This window comes from Paramormyrops kingsleyae, chromosome 10 (genome assembly GCF_048594095.1).
Source record: "Paramormyrops kingsleyae isolate MSU_618 chromosome 10, PKINGS_0.4, whole genome shotgun sequence".
NCBI lineage: Eukaryota > Metazoa > Chordata > Actinopteri > Osteoglossiformes > Mormyridae > Paramormyrops > Paramormyrops kingsleyae.
Genome location: NC_132806.1, coordinates 28,605,944 through 28,625,190, shown reverse-complemented (window position 1 = coordinate 28,625,190; position 19,247 = coordinate 28,605,944). Strand labels below are relative to the sequence as shown.

Genomic DNA, 19,247 nt, shown 5'->3' with positions numbered 1-19,247 from the left:
GCAATACGCTAACGTGCTATTCACAGGTATATCACATGAGCAATACGCTAACGTGCTATTCACTGGTATATCACATGAGCAATACGCTAACGTGCTATTCACAGGTATATCACATGAGCAATACGCTAACGTGCTATTCACAGGTATATCACATGAGCAATACGCTAACATGCTATTCACTGGCAGAATGAGCTACTTAAAATTAACATAATCTGCATGAAGTTCACATATTTGGAGGGGCAGCCCTTGACCTTGATTATCACGCTTTTATTTCCACTCCTGTATTTTCATCTGGCTTTATTCCACTTAGATTTTTAGTACAGCATTATATTAACCGTGATAATGCTCTTGTTAAAACTTTATTAGGTAGGGTGCTATACAAAAACAAACAAACATTTGAAAAACACGATTAAGTGTCAGCTCTCAAGGATGAAATGTACATTTTTTTAGTTTCTTACTCAAAGTCCAATCACATAATTCACAGGATACGACACTGAGAAATGCAATAACCATATTTTATGTCCAATCTGGACCGAATAAATGTTTCAGTCAGTGATTTTAATGCAAGTCTTGGTTTTATGTGTTTTCTTTCCTAACTTGGGCAAATGCCAGAACATTGTCAATAAGGCATAAAATGAGGCAAACAAAGACCACAGCGATGCAAAAACTGGCCATTTTATGGTCCTGGCCAGAGGATGTTTTTCTCCAGTCTTTTAAACGCTGTTTTTCCAGCCAGGGTTGAAGTTCAAAGCTCCCTGTAGCTTTGAAGGGAAGCAGGTTTGGAGGAAACACCTTTTCTTAAGGCCTCGCCGACCCGTATGTCAAGGCACTTGATGAGCTGTCAGTCGGGGGGGAAGTTTGTTACAACCCATCATGTCCACTGAATGCAAAGGTGGGAGGGTTTAGTTTCGGTTCTGCGTCAAAACAAGCGTGCCTCCCCCCCCCCCGGCAGGGTCTAAAATAACAAAAGGGAAGAGCCCTTCAAAGTCGTCTCAAAGTGAAATTCATCAGGGACTCGGCCTGTTTTCTCTCTGGACTGGATCCCGAGAAGAGAATAAAAAAAACAGCGCGCTGATGTGACACTTAATTTACACCGCGGTAGAGAGCGCCCATCAGGTCAAACAATAAGGACAGAGTGTGCAGAATATCCAAGGCTAATGTCAGACTAGCGCTCTGCTAGCCTGGGAAAAAGGCACATATAAGATTGATTTTTCTTTTTTGTCTTCAAGTAGCAGTACTGATACAAATAAAGCAGGTCCTATAGCGAAACTTTGCCGATTGTTCCTCAGCTTCTTTATCTAGCCATTTCTTATGACTCAATCCTTCCATTTCCCACTGTTCAATAATTCCCTAGATTAAAGCCACAGTAATGCCGGCCTCTGTAGCCTGGACTTAAATCTGAGGCTGTTTCCTGGCAAATGTGTCCCTGCCTTATCTCTAGCTACTCAGGAGACAGAACAATGAAAGCTGCCTGGTTAGAGGCTGCAGTTAAGCAGCGACGCTGTAAGGATGCCGCATGGCCATTATTGGTTATTGGAGGTGAACGGCTCAGGAGCTGGGTGGGGGACATACTTTCCGTTCAGGGCGGTGACTCCCACGGTGCTCCTGGGGGTGGACATGCTGGCCACGTAGTTCCACTGCCTTGCCTGCGGGTCCCACCTCTCCACCGTGTTTAGGTAGCTCCAACCATCGTGGCCTCCAACGGCGTACATCGGGCCCTCCAGCACGGCGATCCCTGTGCAGGGGACACAGGATAGTGCTCAGTCATGTCGGGGTCAGATTTTCACAATTTAGGGCTGCAGGGATTAAGACGGGTAAAGTAAACGCAGATTTCGATGGATATCAGTCCCAAGCGACAGTCGAACGCTGAAGCTGGCCTCCCCTCCACTCAGCACACTGTGCTTAAACTTTGGGCAGATATCACAAGCCAGCAATCCTGGGACCACTTTCCTCTGTCCCCTTAAAAAAATAATCCAGGTGTCTCGGGTGTCAGTGTAGCAACGATGACTCGTTGGCATTCAGCTGGGCGACTCTTCACAGATGCAACATCTTGAGCATGAATATTTGAAGGCCGTAAACAATCGACTGCGAGAGAGCCAATCCCCAAGCCCCAAACCTGATTACACAGAGCCTCCGAGTCATGCAAGAACAACCATTAAAGATTCATGCTGCTCCCGCCCGCTGGCTGCTTTCACCCCGTGAGTCTCTCCCTTCCCGGCCAAGCTGTAAATCTGGATCGGGAGACGTTTCTCACTCGTTTGACACTGACTCCTGACATTGATTCTCGAGAAGCTCGAGGACTTTAAAATGCCTGAAATTACAGCCAAAAATGCCAGATTACAACTGAGCACTTGTGGATTTAAGCCTGTGCGAGTTTTACTTACACAAAATGTTCTGATGGCAGAAGGAAAAATGATTGGTTCAGAGAGATAACCAATCAAATTGCAGAGGAGGTGAACCAATCAATGAGATATCTTGGTCTTGCACAGAATATTTTTGTGTAGCACTCCCATGAGCTAGATGCCTAAAATAATGTGTGTCTAAATCTCCCTATCCATTTTGTGTAACTGCTTATCCAATTCAGGGTTGCCTGTCCCGGAGGTATAGGCACAAGGCAGGGAACAATCCAGGATGGGGTGCCAACCCATCACAGGACACACTCACACACCATTCACACCTATAGGCAATCTGGTAACTTCTATTAACCTCAGTCTGTTTTTGGCTTCTTGGGGAGGAGATGGGGGTAGGAACCAAAGCACCCAGAAGAAATGCCACGGGGAGAACATGCAAACTCCACACGCATGGAGCCATGGTGGAGATGCGGCCATTGCTCTCAGAGGTGTGAATCAGCAGTGCTAACCACCACCACACCGCCCCCACATCTACAACCTGAGAATGACTCAGTGCCACGGCGCTACTGAGAAACCTTTCCATATGTTTACCCTCATCATTAATTTGGGGTTAGCATTACCATTGCTGGGTCAAGCGTAGCCCACACTGCAACCTAAAATTCACTGTAAGCGGTGATGGGGGGGGGGAATTCACCTATTTTATGGTTGTTTGTTGAGTTGCTGAGGTGGTGTGCTGTGGCATATGATTTCATAGTTTGTAGGTGGATGTTTCTCACTGAAAGATAATTGTGTGGATTTACTGCAGCCCTACACGAAAGGGGCGATGCTCACAGGACCAAGAGCTCGGCGCCTTGGAGGGCGATATTTACCTACAGTAGGTGCACCCGCTCACTCTGTTCGAGGGCAGCAGAGGTTGTTCACTTCCCTGTTGTTATTACAATCATGCTCTGCAAACAGGAAATGTGTGCAGCGCGGCACCATTGTTGATGCTGGGCTCTGGCCCAGACACAGTGTGTGTTTTTCTGGCGTTTTGAACCGCAGCTAAACTGCTATCGCCATCCACTCCGCAAGTCATTGTTAAAGATCGAGATAATGCTCAGAGCCTAAAGTCAGGGCTGGCTTCACAGTCACAGGGCTTCTCAGATCTTGAGTAAACAGAGAATGAGTCGGTCCATTCACATTTTTAACATTTCTCCAGCAGAAAAAAAAAGTGCAGCATCAGTTGTAATTGTCTTTATTCATTTATAAACATTCAACAATAATTAGCAGCAGCCTTTTCCAGTTACGGTCCCTGCAGCTCAGTGTGAACACTGGTGATCAGTCCACCTAATTAATTAGGCTCGACTGAGATATTAATGGAATGCATCCCACATTGTAAATCATGTGACTTAAGATGTTACTTTAGATCAGGGGTGAGCAATCTTATCCGCAAAGGGCCAGTGTGTATGTGGGTTTTCGCTGCAACTCCATAATTAGAGGACTGATTGGCCGAAGAGTCCTCACACTTGGGTATGAACAGCTGACCTACAGGTTATCCCAAAAACCTACATACACACCGGCCCTTTGCGGATAAGATTGCCCACCCCTGCTTTAGATGATTTAACACATTTTGTATTTAAATCCATATTAATCAGTTGTTGATGCAAAGATGTTAAAAATGTTTCCTTTAATTTGATCATTGCTGAAACAAAATACAATATGACATGCAATATATACAAGGCATTTTACTGAAATGATACAGTCCTTTAATTGTTGTTCAGCTAACAATGGTGGCAAGATCATTGATATCCTGAAACATTAAAAATGATGAATAGCCTGGATGCCTGGATCTGAAACATTGTAATAAATAGTTAACTTTGGCTTCAGGTGATTTTTTTTCCCTATTTAAATATTTCATTGAAAAGATTATTGAATTCAGTTAATGTCAGGAATCAATTCAATCAATCAAGCTTAATCAAGATTAATGAACAGCTCTGCTGGAATTGAAAAGATGGTGTGATGAGAACCAAGCTGGAAAACACTGCCCTACAGAATCACCCACTGCCTTTTACAGACAAAATACTTCAGTCACCCTGTAGCTCACCAGTCCGGTCCTCAGGGATCCATAGACAGTCCACATTTTTGCTCCCTCCCAACTTAATGGGAGGGAGCAAGAATACAGACTGTCTGACAGGGAGCTTGGAGGGAACAGAAACATGGACCGGCTGGGGGTCGCTGAGGACCGGGTTGGGAAACACTGCTCTAGCTGATTACCATATTTACTCTAGTACATTATTTACAAAAAAAAAAAAACTCACCCAATCCATGTCTGTGAGTGGACATGGGAGGCATAGTCGCCCACACTTTGCTTATGGGGTTGTAGCATTCCACCATGTTGGAGGTCTTCAGGCCATCCCTCCCCCCCACCACGTACAGCTTGTTGTCAATCACAGCCACGCCGAATTGCAGCCGCCGCCCATTCATGACGCCGACCTGGATCCACGTGTTGGTCCTCAGGTCATATTTCTCAATCGTAGTGGAACCTAGACATATACACAAGACTAAAAATCATTTTTTTTGTAATTAAGCCTAATTTACTTACATCAAACTGATACTTTCATTACAATTCAGGTGTGCTGACAGGGATTTGGACCCGCAACCGTTGCATTGTTAGCACAACACTACAGCAGTCATTTGCACCATTCACATAAGCTGTGTAAGAGAACTTCAAATTAAGAGAACTTTCAAATTAAAACTGGGCATTGGTAATATTTTCCAGAACAGAAACAAACTGTTTAAAAGTTACTGGTAGCAGCCTTGTCCTTGGTAAATGGATCGGAGCCACTTGTTATAATTTCAGCACGTCCCAACTGCGCTGCTAATGCCTTATGTTTCATTAATGGCGCGCGCTGCCACGTGAGCTTTATACTGTGAGCCGCGTGGAATTACTTAAAGGGAGAAGACGTCTCGGCCGCCGCGTGATTAGCGCATCCGGAGCACATTTAGAGGGGACTTGGCTTGCAGCTCTAATCGTTCAATTATATTTTTCTTCCGCATCCTTCTTTGACAAACAGCAAAGGCTGCTGCAGCAGGAATAGCTAATCGAGCGAAGACAAAAGGGACGTAATCGCTCGTGCGTTCGGGGGACAGTATCGGCTGTACTGTATGTTTCACATAGTGAGGAAAGAGCGCTTTCTAACGTGTCACGTTTGCGATGCACTGTGGTGTGATGCAGCTTTTCCCCCCAGGGGGAGGGAAAAAAATGCAGCAGGAGCTCATTTTCTTCTGCTGCATTCCTCCTAGATTAAAAACAAGTTCCCCATAAAACACAAAGATGAGACATGTTGCATTGACTATTGATTGCAATAGTATATAAAAAAAATAAAAAATACATTTTTGCAAGACATTTTATTGTCATTCCTTAGGACATCTTTAAATGGGATAAATATGTTTCTTCTCCTGACCTTCATAAATCATACACTAAAATAGCTCATTTTTATAATAAGATTCAGTTATCTCATTTTCCAATTACTGTTTAATTCTGGCAATATTTGGAAGAAATACTTTGCAGAGGCAATAGCAAATATCCAGTGTTTCTTCTAAGAAATATCTGACATGACGTTGAGGCACAGAGATTTTTAGTTGGCTTCTTTTATGGCATAAGAGGTGGCAGTACGAAAAGCCTTTCAGGTTAATTACTTTAAAGACCTCGGTCTGCCTAATCACCTGCTTTTGGAGAGCAGGAAGAAGCCTCACGCAAACTCAACACCGACAGAACAAGGATTGGTGAGAACTGGGGCACTATCAATTCCTTACACTTAGTCAAGTGTGTACAAATAAATACAGAGTGAAACACTTGTTTTAAAAAAAAACTGCCCTATATTCTCCCTCAATAAATGTCATTGTCATCGCAGAATGACCACGCATTCCGACGTGACTTCAAGAACATCCTACTTCCAGTTCTGGACTTCCACAAAGCCAGACAAAGAGGATGCTGGAGCACACCCCAAAAAACGGTGCGTGACTTCCTTCCAAACAAACGTTTCCTCATTTTGGCGAGACGGCCAGTACATCACTTAGGAATTTTAAATAGAATACACAGGCAGGAAGTTGGGCCTATTGGTCAAAGCAATAAAATGTTTTTAACAGTTAAAAGCAGTTTCAGAGCTTACCACATTCAAGATTTTTACTGCTATACCGACAATTAAGAACAGTAAAGTGCAATGCTGTTCATCTAGGGCAGGGGTCTCGAACTCCAGTCCTGGAGGGCCGGAGCCATGTGTAGCTTAGTTCTTTCCCCCTTCCACTACAAATGATTCAGCTCAAGAGCTGTGTGGTAATTAGCACAAGGAGTTGAATCAGGTGTGTTAAATGAGGGTGAACCAAATACTGTGTAGGGCTCCGGCCCTCCAGGACTGGAGTTTGAGACCCTTGATCTAGGGGATCTAGTCCCTGTTATACATCAGTAATAATGAACACTCCATCATTTGTCTTTCAACTTCTTGCATTGCTACTCTGCTTATTTATGCATAGATTGGCTACACTGATTTTTCACGACAACCGGATGTAATTCACGAGTGAGCTTTGACCTTTGGTTGCGTCCATGCCCCCAACGGCGTAGAGGGCCCCCACTGTGGACTTGCGAGGCTTCGTCCGCGGACTTTGCAGCATCGGTCGGCGCTCTGGAAGAAGGTGGTACTTCATAGCCTCCATCAGAAGCTTCTGGCACTCCAAGTCATCTGAGAACATCTTGTTGTTTTCCAGGTCAGCAAGAAGCTGAAATGGAACAAGATCACACCAGATTACACCATTGAAGTTCTGCAGATGGAATGACACAGTAAAAAAGATAGACAGCATGAAATGCTGACTTGTTACTTTCAGGAATAGCAAAATGGCACAAAAATTCAAGGTCCTTTGAATACTTAAACTAGATCTTTTGAAATATATAGAAAATTCGGAAGTAAGTTTCATGCTCAGTCAATCAATGTAGGATAGACATATTTTTATATGTACGAAAAATAAACTCGTCAGGGTTTTCTTCAGATGTGCTATGAACTCACTGTGGAGGATATTAGACATACAGCAGTAAGGAAGAAGTAACCTTTTCCATCACTTATCAAACCCTTCAAATCCTTGTTTACTTCTCAGATGTCAACGTAGGACAGCCCAAACGCTTTGTGCAGCGAAAAACCGCAATTCATCCACAATCGGAATTCCATAAAATCGATGTTTTTTTTCTCCAGCTGTTAGATCTTTATCTGTTGATAGAAAATTCATTTTTTTGTCGGCTCTGCAGAGTCCAAGCGTATTCCACAATTGGACACGAACACCTTGCGAATGCGATAAGACTCAGGTACGCCTCAGGTAGCTACTTTTGGCTGCAGTACACCATGAGAAATCTTCCCTCCCGGGCAAATTGTGATTGATATTTCCCGTTTCCTACACAGAAATCCTTTTACTCTGCTCCACCAGAATTGGGCCAGAGATTGCAATCCATATCCGCGCCTTGCAAAGCTGATATAGCTGCTTCTTCAGTTTTTAATGTAGCTACTTACGTAGTCTTTAGTTTTATTTGTTTAAATTTAAGCATCTCATAAGTAAAATATCATAAGACGGTACCTCCATTTCCACATCAAACTTGAAAATAAATTCCTTTGATTGAGTTTAGGCCCTCATGTTTCAAAGCCATGCTAACTTTTCAAAATCAAGCAATAGGGAAGGAACTCTTGAAGCGTTTAAAGTACCTTAATCAAAGCAGCATACAATTTTACTAGTTTAAGCAGCTGAATTGTACCTTGCTCAAGGGTGCTACAGATGGGCCGTTCCTGGGGCTTAAAGTGGCAATATTAACAACCACTGCCTGAATGCAACACTGATACATTAAACCATTAATAAGCTCAACTAATATAAGTGGTGCCATCTGTGTTTACAGATTACATGTTATTCATGGGAAGTCAGGGTTCTGTACCTTATTTCTTAATCACACAGGTCTGGAATAAAAGTGAGGGTCACGTGATTTTAGGTACCGTATATGATGGTTTATTTGAATCTAATAATGACCCATTCGGTCTGTTCAATGCACCTGGGGCGGCAGGAGGGGCAAGCGGATGTAGGACAGGAGCAGACCCAGGTCCTGCTGTCGCTGCTGGACGTCGTTCCGCACCCACATCATCAGCGCCTGGAAAATGGTCTCCTCGTCGGGCACGTTGATGTCGTCGCTGGCCAGGAGCTTTACGATTTCCACAGTGGGCAGCAGCAGGAACTCCTGGTTCTGGATGACCTCAAGGAAATGCTCCTGCAGGGGTGTGGGGAGGGGGGGGGGGGCTAGGCTGTAATCACTCAATGCACAATATTTTCTGTTTTAAGAAAATAAAGATAATAAAGATAATAAAAGATAATACACATCACAGGTTTAAAGAATTGCATTTATAAAAAAGCACAAGGCTGAGGTACAGCCTGGATGGGATGTACACACACACACACACACACACACACACACCATAATCCCAACATGACAACCTTAACCCCTACCCAGCCCTAACCTAAACCATAAGTAACCAAACAAAATATCAGATTTTTGGCAATTTTGATTGCATTCACAGATCTTTGTGGGGACCTGACAAAATGGTCCCCACAACATCAAAATAACAGGTTTTTATTACATTGTAGGGAACATTTGGTCCCCACAATGTAATATGAAAATAATCCACACACACACACACACACACAGTCATATGCTACAAGCTATTTAAGAAGGCCACTTAGCATACCTACTTTACATTCCTTGAACAAGTTAACGTCATTATTTGGTCAGTGTTTTAGAATCATATTTCATCGCTGGCCTGCACCACAAGCTCCAAGCACAGGCCCATGCTGCTCTGTGCGGCTGCCTTGCATCAGTAATGTCCAGGTACAGAAGAGAAAATCAGGAAAGTGAGCGAGATCCGCTTGCCCGCCCCCTTTACGCAATTTCATTCTCTCATTTATTACATGAAGTGAGGCTTAGTGATCTATACAAGCCATTTGACACTAACGCTGATACAGAGTATCTCATAGATGAGATGTATGAGCCGTACTATTGATTGCTGCAATCCCCTGAATTACGTTGCCTCTCTGCAATCAGTCATGTGTGCAGCCCTTCAGGTCTTATCTGGGGTCACTTGCAATGGGCTGCCTTTATCGATGTGAAGGGATTTCAATTTTAACATGTCCAACAACAACCCCCTGGGTTGTAAGCACAGGCTGATTTGCAAAATTAGCCTTCATTTAAATGCTACCGGCAGTTCATATGAAATGCAGCTAGCTCAGTCTGGGTTTTGAAAAAGTGTGTCCCATTACGTTAGCCTTTCGTAATATTTATTAGCCTTTTTGCAAATTGAACACCATCGGTGGCAATCTGGATGGGTAAAAATATGTCAAGCTTCAAAGCATGACTTACGTATTTTACAGCCTGTTTCAAATGACCTCCTTCCAGGAAACTACATACTGACTAAAAATAGAAAAAAAATAACTCTGATGTGTTATTTCCATGGAGACTGGTGCGCCTTGCTGTCTGGGCTACTAAGGTTATTAAAGACTGACAGTTTATGCACAAGAAAGAGCTGTTTGCGTAGTCTGTGTTCCGTGAATTTCATAGAATGTAACAGGATGTAGTGATCAGAATAAGTTTAGATAAAAAAGCAAGCTTTTCAGAAATAGCACCACTAATCTGCACCTAGAAGATAGTAGGACAGGAAGTTCTGCAGTTTGCATGTTCATTATTGGAGGGATTGAACAGGAAGTTGGCCTATTTCTGTCCCTTGATTGGATTAACCTTTCCACAGTAGAGGGCTCTGTGTAAACAGTCAGCACAGATGTTCTTTGAGAGATAACACCCCATCTCAGTTGTTTCCACCCCTGGGTGGGGTGCTTCATTCCTTGGATATGTGCCCTGGATCTTGACAGACGTCCCTGCATCCCTCATCTGCTCTTGCGTTTGTCCTCTACACTCCTGTGACCTTCTGGCTGCATACTGGAAACAAAGCGTTCTGGTGGAAACGTTCCGCTGCCCTTGTTTCTGCGTTCCTCGCTGTGCTCGAGACAGCACTCTGAATTTCAGCCGCGTTTATATTTCGTTCACGAGGTGTGGTTCCTATTTCATCCTATATCTCTGTTCAATATTGATTAAATAAAGAACATAATTAGCTCCATATCACAAAGTGAGGGCAGCATATTGTTAGGTTATCAAAGAATTTAATAATTTTCATTCACATTATGTAAGACCCAAGGGCAAAACTCCCTCCATGTAATGTAAATTTCACAAGGTCAAGTGCAAACATTTTTGGAACACTTTACTTAAAGCAGTCATATAAATTTATTATACTTAACTTCATAATGCAATAGGATGCATTCATAAAGTATGTAAACATGGCTATAATATTTATAAAAAGGCATAACACATTATAAATATGTTTATTATATTATGAATGCTCTATGAAGCTCTCATCTAAAATATACTATAAATGCCTTCATAATGCATTATAATGGTCGGTATAAGAATTAAAGACGCTTTGTACTGCATTATGAAGGTATCTAAAGTGCATTATAGATGACAGCTTCGTAAAGCATTCATAATGCATAATAAACATGGCTATAATGTGTTGTGCTTTTTTATAAATAGTTATAGTTGTGTTTATAATACTTCATGAATGCATTATCATGCATTATGAAGGAATGTGTAATGCAGTATAATGACTGTTTTAAGTAAAGTGTTATCGACATGGGTAGTGATTTCAGAATACTCTAGTTTATTATAGCTGTGTTGGGTTATGGCTCATTAAATATAACTCTAATGATTACTAGTATTAATTAAAATGATAAAAAATGGGCCTTTCTTTGTTAGGGCTGAGAACTGGGCTTACCATTGTATAGCTATGGGCTGCATTCAGGAGGTCCGTGCATCCCTGTGCATCGGCGAAGGAGCGGATCCCAAGGCAGTTGGAAGGATGGAGCTGCTTCATGAGAAAGTTGCAGCACACCTCAATGACCTGGGAGAGCTGAAGCAGGCAGGCCGCCGCCAGGAGGCTCTCAATGGTCTCCTCTTTGAGCTCCAGGACGCCTGTGTGGTTGACGTGACATCATGAGCCCATCACCATCAGCCTGATGCACCGTAGCAGCCATGTCACCTGATACCACATTAAACGGAACATCTAACAGAAGATGTGCACTGAAGCCCAGATCAGAAGAGGCATCTCAGTGAGTCAAAGATATCAGCACAGCTTTATAGCTTTTCCAGAACAATGATACATTTGTATGGCCAACCCAAGCAAGAAAACACCTTAAAAAAAGAGGCAAACAGATGAAAAGTAGCCTTGGTGACACCAACGAACGACAACGGCACATCTGTGCCATCGTCTGGAGGCAATCTTTTTATATTAGGGGCTCTACTGCAGCGTAAGATGAAACAACAACTGATGTCAGTTTCACTGAGTACAGCCGTAATATGTGTTTCATTAAACATAGATGAGTTTGTGCTTGTCTGTGTGCCAAATCGATTGTGTCATCTGGAGAAAAAACAGAAACCCAAAATATTTCCAGATTGTATTTTCCTGTTCACTGGAAAAAAACAGACTGTTTGTTTTGGATGGAAATATTCCTAGATTCAGCCCTAATGGCAAACAGGGCAAGAAAGAGAAAAGGAGGGTGGGTGGGGTGTGTGTGTGTAAGGGAGAGGGAGGGAGAGAAAGAGAGGGAGAGAGAGAGAGAGAGAGGAGAGACAGGAATGATTTTTAATGTCACTGAGCAAATACCCACCGGGGTTGATTAGATGTAAATCATTCTGAGAGCTGCACAGGTTCTGCCACTAAGGCCCATCGATCATCTCCGTCAATACACATGCAAACCTCCCCCCCCCCATCCTCTCCAATCCACAGCACTGCGGTTCACCCAAATTACAGCGAATTATTTTCAATTTCAAAAGTCTTCCTCACCAAACTCGACGTAGTTCTTTAGCAACCATATACAATTCATATCAGAGCAATTTGATACAGATGCGTCTCATTATCTCCAGATTTTACAGAGAGACGAGCTTGCTTTGCCAAAATGGTGTTTATCAAACTGCTAATTTCATATATAGTTTCTGATATTCAGTGTATTAAACGCTTGCGCAAATAAGCACTTGTCTCTGTAGACTCAATACAGTGACTTCTCTATTACAAAACAAGCACTTTGCTGATTCAGATCCAGGTGACAGTTAGACACAGTAATTTGGCTGGCATTTGGACATAACCTGGAGGATTCCTTACAGTGCATTACACCAAGAATGTGCACAAAATGGAATATTTTATACAAATGTAAACACCTGCATACTACAAATGCTTCTTTGAACACATAGACATGAGACAATGGGGAGTGTGCTTAGCAGAGAGAGAGACCAATAATATATTAACTTGTATTAATCTATGTACAGGGCCCCAAAGCTTTGCTCTCAGTTTCCAGCATGAACTGGAATAGGAGGGTGTTTTGGTGATGTCATTGGGCGTAACGGCTTTCAGAAAAGGCGAGTCCTTTGTCCACAGTGTTTGATTACACTGGACATTAAAAAATAAACGCAGTATGACTTTTGGTTGAAATCTCAAAGGAAACATTTGAACCCCGTCATATGGTGGGAATCAAATTACAATTCTTGTTTGCCTTCTTCGAAGACATTGGCTCAGAGTAACATCAACCCATCAAAGAATATGTTGGCATATTATACATTTATATAAATTATAATTATATTTATTCAATACTTTATTTTAAGAAATGAATGACATATATACACACATATGCTGTAAATATATTCAGATGTCAACTATAGGTTTTCAGCACTCATGTTTTTCAAAGGTTTATAGTATTCCAGTTGCCTTATACTTTAATCAACTGCAGTCTGTATTCAGACGTGCCAGACCTATGAGACAGCCTGACAAGACAAATCTGACTCTCAGGAGTCTGCAGTTTCCAATTCCACTTGCCTGGAATGACGCCTTGTTCTTCCCAATGAATATTTACAGCTGAACCAATGAAGATTTATTAGGGAACAAAGTAATCTATTTTCCTCAATTTATCTTAAGATGTATCATACATTCACTCAAAATCCAAACAAGCAGTCATATTGGTTTAGGACTTTTAAAGAACCACATCATTAAATGCAGTATTTCATTATACACATAAACATACTGATTAATTCTTTCATAGTGGAATGCAGTTTTTGTTCAGTAGTGAGTTTACATTTACTTACTTAACAGATGGTTGTATCCATATTGATATGCAAGGGACAAAGCAGAGTCAGATGGTCTCTGGAGTACTTGGGGGGTGTTAAGGGCCTCGCTCAAGGGCCCAAAAATTAAGCCATTCTGCCCACCACAGGATTTGAACTGATGACCTTCTGATCATGGGTATAGAGCACAAACTGACTGAGCCACACACAGGAAACTAGTGTTTCATGAATAGGGTGAGGTTAGGTTAATAGCTGCAAATACCACTGTGGTTTTTCTGCACCAGATTCTCTGCTGAGCAGGACGGAGAAGGACTGGAGACCACGCACCTGTGTACGCGTAGTGGACCAAAGACCGCAGAGCTTCAGGATCCACACCCTCCATCTTTATCTCCTCCTGCTTGGCCTCCCGCACGTCGTTAGTGAACATGGCGGCAAAGTAGTCGGACACGGCGCTCAGGACCAGCCTGCGACCGGGTCAGAGGGCACTGGCCGTTATGACAGCAGGGCCCAGCACACCAGCATCTGTGCGTGGGCCTCTTTAGCATTTCTGCTAACAGTCAGTCCAATTATGAATTATGGTCTGTACCGCACATTCAGTGGATTCACACAGGGATAAACAAGTATAGAGTTATCAGCTAAAAGAATTAATCTTTTATTTGCTATACATTTTGTCAGAAATGTCTTGCTGTATAATTGTGAATGATAAATATCGACTTTGATCAAGAACCCTGCTGAACACTGAAATGTAAGCGGCCCCGTTAAACTGCAGCCACGCTGTGATTATAACTGGATAAAGTTTTTGGTGCAATTTGAGTGGCTTGATCAATGACACAGCAGTAAAGTGTGACTGATGTCTGATTTGCAGGTTCAGATATATTAAGGTGGGAATGTTGCCCTCACTGATATCTGAGCAGAGACAGCGAGCGTCCAGTGCTGGTGCTGTGCTCACCTGTGGGCGGGGATCTTGTGGTCACCGGCGATGAGCAGCACATCACACAGCTGCTTGTGCTGGAGGTAGTTCTCCATCTTGCGGAAGGTCTGCTCAGCGTGATTCATCGCCTGGAAATATTCGTCCGAGCAGTGGGAGCTCATCTTGGTGTAGCTGCTTAAAGACAACCTAGGGAGATGACAGGAAGATGGAGCTAGTTATCTGCTGCCTCTGGACGTGTACACGGGGGCTGCTGATCAGTGTTGCTAAGTGTATGGGGGTGGTTGGGGGGGGGGGGTCTGCCTTGCCTCTAGACCCCCTGAGTGAGCCACGAAAAAATCCATCCGTCCTCCAGAACCATTTATCCAGGAATCACAGGGCAAACACACTACAGGCAACTCATAGGCCCTGATTCACTTAGCGTCGTGCTTTTTGGGCTGTGGGAGGAAGCCCACGCAGACACAGGGAGATGCAGCAAAGTAAAAGCAGGAAGCGAGCATAGAAGCCTTTAAGGTGTGAGGCTGCGGTGCTGCCCACTCAGCCTGCCGGCCGCCAAGGCGCTGATCTGCTCCCGTAAAACATCCAGCTGTACAAATGGGCAAAGCAGCACCAGCTAATGACAGAGGCCTACATGTACATTTATAACAGGACAGAAACGGCCCTATACTCCCAAAGAACCGTTTTACTGCACAAATAAGCCGACAACTAATTAATTCAAGGCATCAAAAGCTTTTCTGTCAATTGTAGGGGTCCAATGAAATTCTTTATTGTGCAGAATTAAATATTAAACAACATATAACGATGAAGACCAATAAATAGCAATAACAGAATCGTGAAAACAATAAAGTACATACAACATCCATATAATATATACAATATAGAAGCAATATACACACAATATATATAATAACATACAAGTAGGAGAAGGTGTTTAATAAAAACAAATATCACAAGAATAATGATATGCATGAACACAGGTGTTTTGTATTCTTTGGAAAGGGGGGTATGGTGATTCTGTTTTAACTCCTCCCACCACAAGTATGCAATGTGCCATCCCCAGTACCGCCTGAGCTGCCCCCCTCCCCACAGCCTGCCTTTAACTTGCTCCTATGGCCCCATGCGCCCCCCCCCGCCCAGCATACGCCGGAATCACTCCCCTCCCCGTGACACGTCCCGAGCCGTAATGCAGATTGTCGCGATGTAGCTGCAGTCACAGTCCTGTGCTTAATTTCGCAGCTTTTAGCAGACGCCCAGATAATCCCGTCGGCTTGCTTTACGCAGGTCAGGGCCCAAATCAGTATCATTACATTCCAAATGCATCCTATAAGTCGATGAAGGAATGAAATGTCTTTTGACAGATGTGGGTCTTCCCATGAGATCTGACTCCTTCTTCTGCACAACAGTATTGTATAAATGGAAATGTTAAGCTCTCTCCCAGCAGAGCGCTGGATTACACGCTTCTGCAGAGGAACAAAATAATCCCCGGAACTCTCTGCAAATTGTGGGTGCTGAATTTTGTTGTCCTTCATGGAGAAAATCCGTGTCTGCTCTACAAAAATTGCCTATCAGAACACATAAAGAGCCCAGACAGTCTGAGAAAAGTTCATCCCAACAACTTAAGTCTTGTTTGTACTTTCCCACCAATGGGAATCCAGCACTTTCTCACCAATAGGAACCTGCCACTTTCCCGCCAATGGGGATCCAGCACTTTCCTGCCAATGGGAAGATGGCGTTTTCCCCGCCTATGGGATTTCAGCATTTTCCCACCAATGACAACGTGCTAGACCTGCAAGCAGTATGATCAATCTTCTGCAGTATAATACATATTCAGCATATTAATACACAAAATTTATATGCAAATTTTATATAAAAAAAAAAAACTCATATCAACCATGTCATCTTGTTCTGCCTCAGCAATGTAATTAACTTTGCGGGTTATTGCTGAAGGAACTGAGTTTTGTTAATTGTTTATTATGTGGATTAGGTGCCATTGTATGCTATTGTTGGTGGTTTTAAATGAGCTGAATCTGCTGTAATCAGTATTTAATTCTAACCCAGCTTTGTGCTTCTGCTGGCGCTCAGCCATCTGGTGAAACACCTGGAATATCGAAGCATCCAAAGCTTTTACTGGTGCCTTCCTCCTCTGAGCAATGAAGATTCTACACCATGCCTTCAGATTCGTATAATCTGGGCCTTCAGCTGCTGTTATCTATAGCTGTTCTCATTCCTATGAGGTCTCTGTAGTTTCTAAAAAAAATGTGGTCTTGACTTTATGGTTATAACCCAACAGTCAGGGTATGAGCTCCAGCGAGAATCAAAATTTATAGACATATCCACCTTCGGTGAACTGGAGCCTTTACCAGTGGAGGCGAATGGACGCCCTGGACGTGATGTCAGCCTTTCAGAGGTTCAAACACAATCACATACTGCGGGAAACCTTGGATTGCAGGAGGAAACCAAAGTATTTAATGGGAACCTGGAGAAGCACAAAGGGAACATTCAAGCCCCCCACGCACACAGGAGCCGGGGTTGGAACAAAGGGTGTCACTGTGTTTTCGATATTGGGGGGAGAGGGACAGATCCATTAAGTGACTGAGTCAAATCTGTCCTCTCACATTATCCTGTATGACCTCATACGTGTTACTTTGTATAGGCTGCCCGTCCGTTTCAGTACTGACTGCATGCTTCCGTTTATGCGTATGCAACCGAAATCGACAGCTAAGCGTCTTTTACTTCCAGTCAGTAGCTTAGATGAGAACCAAATCCTGACAAGTTTATTCATATTTTTTAAAGCAAATACCTGGAAAATACTGGATGGGACAAACCCCACTGTTTTGAGTATTGGGTGGGATGTCCCCCCCATGAGTAACATCTATGATGTGAACCAAACCTTCGTCCCTGGAGATGGGAGGCAACATTACTTACCCACTCATCCCACATGCCAGTTTTATTACTGTGCATATTCAAACTGTTATCATATAAGCATTCAGTGGTCTTGGTAGTCATTCCATTTACAAATCTTCAGTAATTCTGTACATTTGTATAGGTTACAGACCTGCTGAATGAATCGCTGTTGTATCACTCAGAAAAGTTGAAGAACAATCTGCTAAGTAAATTAAAAGGCCTCTCAGTAATCGCATGCGGCAGCAATCACGCTGTAATCGTCCCATAAATCCAGCTTGAGAGCCGGGATAGGGTAATCGATGCACTCCGTCAGTCCCAACATGATCCATGAAGACAGGACATAAAGCCTGGTTTTACACTAAGACCCGGTTTACACCTGTCAGCTGCCGGTGAGCGAGCAGAGAGAGATACGGGTGGGCTCTGCCCTGGCTGTAACCACCCTTTGCGGTTTTATAGTATCTAGGCAGATGGTTGAATTGTGTGGTTTAATTTCTCCATAAAGCTTTATTGCAATTGTGTTCAAGCTCTGGATCATAATGATTAATGTTGGGTAGTTATTTCAAACATGGGAAAAAAAAACAAAACCTGTAACTTTTTTTCCATTTGTTTACTTATTCAAATGCTAACCTCTTACGCTGGTCAGGAGGGGCCTGGAGCCTATCCCAGGATGCACAAGTGGTCAGGAGGGGCCTGGAGCCTATCCCAGGCTGCACAAGTGGTCAGGAGGGGCCTGGAGCCTATCCCAGGATGCACAATGCTGCTCAGGAGGGGCCTGGAGCCTATCCCAGGCTGCTCAAGTGGTCAGGAGGGGCCTGGAGCCTATCCCAGGATGCACAAGTGGTCAGGAGGGGCCTGGAGCCTATCCCAGGATGCACAAGGCTGCTCAGGAGGGGCCTGGAGCCTATCCCAGACTACACAAGTGGTCAGGAGGGGCCTGGAGCCTATCCCAGGATGCACAAGTGGTCAGGAGGGGCCTGAAGCCTATCCCAGGATGCACAATGCTGCTCAGGAGGGGCCTGGAGCCTATCCCAGACTACACAAGTGGTCAGGAGGGGCCTGGAGCCTATCCCAGGATGCACAAGTGGTCAGGAGGGGCCTGGAGCCTATCCCAGGATGCACAATGCTGCTCAGGTGGGGCCTGGAGCCTATCCCAGACTACACAAGTGGTCAGGAGGGGCCTGGAGCCTATCCCAGGATGCACAAGTGGTCTGGAGGGGCCTGGAGCCTATCCCAGGATGCACAATGCTGCTCAGGAGGGGCCTGGAGCCTATCCCAGGATGCACAAGTGGTCAGGAGGGGCCTGGAGCCTATCCCAGACTACACAAGTGGTCAGGAGGGGCCTGGAGCCCATCCCAGGCTGCACAAGTGGTCAGGAGGGGCCTGGAGCCTATCCCAGTCTGCACAAGTGGTCAGGAGGGGTCTGGAGCCTATCCCAGTCTGCACAAGTGGTCAGGAGGGGCCTGGAGCCTATCCCAGGCTGCACAAGTGGTCAGGAGGGGCCTGGAGCCTATCCCAGGATGCACAAGTGGTCAGGAGGGGCCTGGAGCCTATCCCAGGATGCACAATGCTGCTCAGGAGGGGCCCGGAGTATTTCCCAGGCTGCACAAGTGGTCAGGAGGGGCCTGGAGCCTATCCCAGACTACACAAGTGGTCAGGAGGGGCCTGGAGCCTATCCCAGGATGCACAAGTGGTCAGGAGGGGCCTGGAGCCTATCCCAGGATGCACAATGCTGCTCAGGAGGGCCCTGGAGCCTATCCCAGACTACACAAGTGGTCAGGAGGGGCCTGGAGCCTATCCCAGGATGCACAAGTGGTCAGGAGGGGCCTGGAGCCTATCCCAGGATGCACAA

The 19,247-nt window shown here is 44.2% G+C and overlaps 1 protein-coding gene across 3 annotated transcripts in view; it reads right to left on the bottom strand.

Moving 5' to 3' along the window:
• Nucleotides 1–19,247, bottom strand: part of klhl4 (kelch-like family member 4) — an 84,970-nt gene that overhangs the window by 3,936 nt on the left and 61,787 nt on the right. For all 3 annotated transcript variants that reach the window (XM_023797523.2, XM_023797522.2, XM_023797524.2), the window contains 7 exons: nucleotides 14,516–14,683; nucleotides 13,894–14,030; nucleotides 11,231–11,427; nucleotides 8,413–8,625; nucleotides 6,920–7,106; nucleotides 4,649–4,873; nucleotides 1,573–1,735 (listed from right to left, as the gene is read on the bottom strand). In XM_023797523.2, the coding sequence (XP_023653291.1) occupies nucleotides 1,573–1,735; nucleotides 4,649–4,873; nucleotides 6,920–7,106; nucleotides 8,413–8,625; nucleotides 11,231–11,427; nucleotides 13,894–14,030; nucleotides 14,516–14,683 (1,290 nt within the window). The remainder of the gene's footprint in view (nucleotides 1–1,572; nucleotides 1,736–4,648; nucleotides 4,874–6,919; nucleotides 7,107–8,412; nucleotides 8,626–11,230; nucleotides 11,428–13,893; nucleotides 14,031–14,515; nucleotides 14,684–19,247) is intronic.